We start from the raw sequence: 2,131 nt of genomic DNA, 5'->3' as shown, positions 1-2,131 counted from the left end.
ATATATATATGTTTTCTGAAACAGCATTTTGTTCTTTGCTATATTAGAACACACAATAATTCCATGATGACATCTTTGCCCCAACTACATAAAAACTTACACTCTTCCACCGGTTTTGACTGCTTCTTTTCCAGTAGATGCCATCTCTGATCAATGGCACTGTCAATGTAAGTGGAAGGTCAGTGGGGAGTGTCTCCAAGAGCAGACACTGGTCCTCTTCTGACAACTCTCCAAGAACACGCTTCTCTGTGAATAATAAAATATACAACAGTGTTGTATACGGTGAAATGGAATTAGAAACAGCAACATGAATATAATTCCTTGAAACTGTTTTTTACCAGGTTTATGACTGGCTATAAAGAGTAATGACACTACAGATTGACGGTATTACTTATAGTAGTGAATGAGATGATAAGGTGCTCATGTGACATGGATTTGGAATTAAGGAAATTGTGCTTATTTGAGGACACTACTCTAGAAAATGCCTGCAATGAATGAGGAAATCATATATGGCCATCAGCTGATGCTCTGGCTGAGGCTCAAATACACATTCTGAATACAAGTCAGAGGCATTATAGCTTGGGCCAGCTAGCTCGATTTCTTGAGGTCTTCTGTCAAAAGAAGGGTAATAGATCTGTGTGGTGTCCATATTGCAAAACGGTATAGTAGGCAACATAATAATAATTACATACTTTTAAAAATACCCAACTAGTAGTGAAGTACAGACCACATCAATGTCATTTAAACCTGAAAATAGCTGCTTAGAATCTAACATTCTTATTACAAAGCAAAACTTGGTTTTCATAACACTGAAGCATATTAGATGTTCTTTCTTCTACAATGTTTCCCATCTTAAAGGAGAACCCAAATGTACAAAAATTAAAAGTCAAAAGTTTGAAATGACACAAATATGGAACAATACTGAGTAGGACAACTGTTTATTTACATTTTCTGCTCCAAATTATCTCAACAACCCCTTTAAGTTTAATCACAGTATTCATGAAAATATACCACAGTCAGGGGTAGCCAACATTTAATTGTTGATGGATAACTAGGATAAGCAGGTAATTTATAGGGGATTTTATGAATCGATGAAGAAAAAAATAATTAAAATTATTACATTACAGCTTTGTATTTTACATTCTCACATCAAGACATCTTCAAAAACAGTTTTGCCTCACTTTCTCACAACATTTCCCTGAAAATACCACCGCTATTTACATCTGACCCCATCAATTAATCTGACACACAGTTTAATCATTTTAAACTCCTAGGTACTGGCCAGAGATTATGTTCAAAAGTGAAAATTAACATATCATCATCAAACAAATAATTACTTATTGTGATTATTTTAAAATTCTCACAGGCACCCAAAAACCATTCCAAGTGCACTGAAGTGCCTACAGGCATAAGATTGGCAATGATTCAGTGCATGTACACATTACCTTGAAAATGGGATGCAAGACTCTTGACACACAGCGTGGCCAGTGTTGAAGGAATCTCTTTATCCCATGTGACATCTTCTGCCCGAAGTGTGCGATTTACTTCACCTGGGAGATTCTGTGTCTGTTCGGAGGATTGATATACTAGAGAGGTGTTGTGTGGAATTGTGTGAGGGACACGCATATTCACACAAACTTGCGACCCTAAAAGGAATACTCCTGTATTAAGTACCTAAACTTGAAGCATTTGCTCATATTTTGAAACAACGCTAAATTTTAAATATTAGTATTTATTGCACAGAGTACCAAGACTGTCACATATGTTAAGACATTTATTACAACATTATAAGCCGCGTATGAACACAGTTTCGTAAAACTATTAGATACAGAAATATTGAATACAACCATGAGGAAATTCAATCACCAATGGAGGATGCAAAATTGTTCCCCTTCCCCTCTCACTTCATTAAAGCAATGAATCCTTACAAAAATGGGAGAGTTAATGTTTATAGAAGGTACAACTAGCAGTACTGTACCAAGTGTCCTTATCTATGTATGTACTGCATGAAGAGCAGTAAAGCAAGTGTCATGTAACTTTGAACAAGGCCAAGAGTAACCTTGAATGCGCAGAAGAAAAATTTCAGACAAGGGGGTGGGTTCAAGGGCGTGAGAAGTGACAGGCGGCCAGT

At 36.5% G+C, this 2,131-nt stretch overlaps 1 protein-coding gene across 1 annotated transcript in view; it reads right to left on the bottom strand.

Annotated features, from left to right (window-relative positions):
* Nucleotides 1–2,131, bottom strand: part of LOC111863209 (dynein regulatory complex subunit 5) — a gene marked incomplete in the record, with an annotated part of 25,397 nt that overhangs the window by 11,101 nt on the left and 12,165 nt on the right. Inside the window, 2 exon segments of the mRNA XM_023849309.2 lie at nt 101–246; nt 1,446–1,645. Of these exon segments, the coding sequence (XP_023705077.1) occupies nt 101–246; nt 1,446–1,626 (327 nt within the window).

Source organism: Cryptotermes secundus, unplaced genomic scaffold, assembly GCF_002891405.2.
Source record: "Cryptotermes secundus unplaced genomic scaffold, Csec_1.0 scaffold665, whole genome shotgun sequence".
In the NCBI taxonomy this organism is placed as follows: domain Eukaryota; kingdom Metazoa; phylum Arthropoda; class Insecta; order Blattodea; family Kalotermitidae; genus Cryptotermes; species Cryptotermes secundus.
This window is presented reverse-complemented; position numbering and strand designations above follow the sequence as displayed.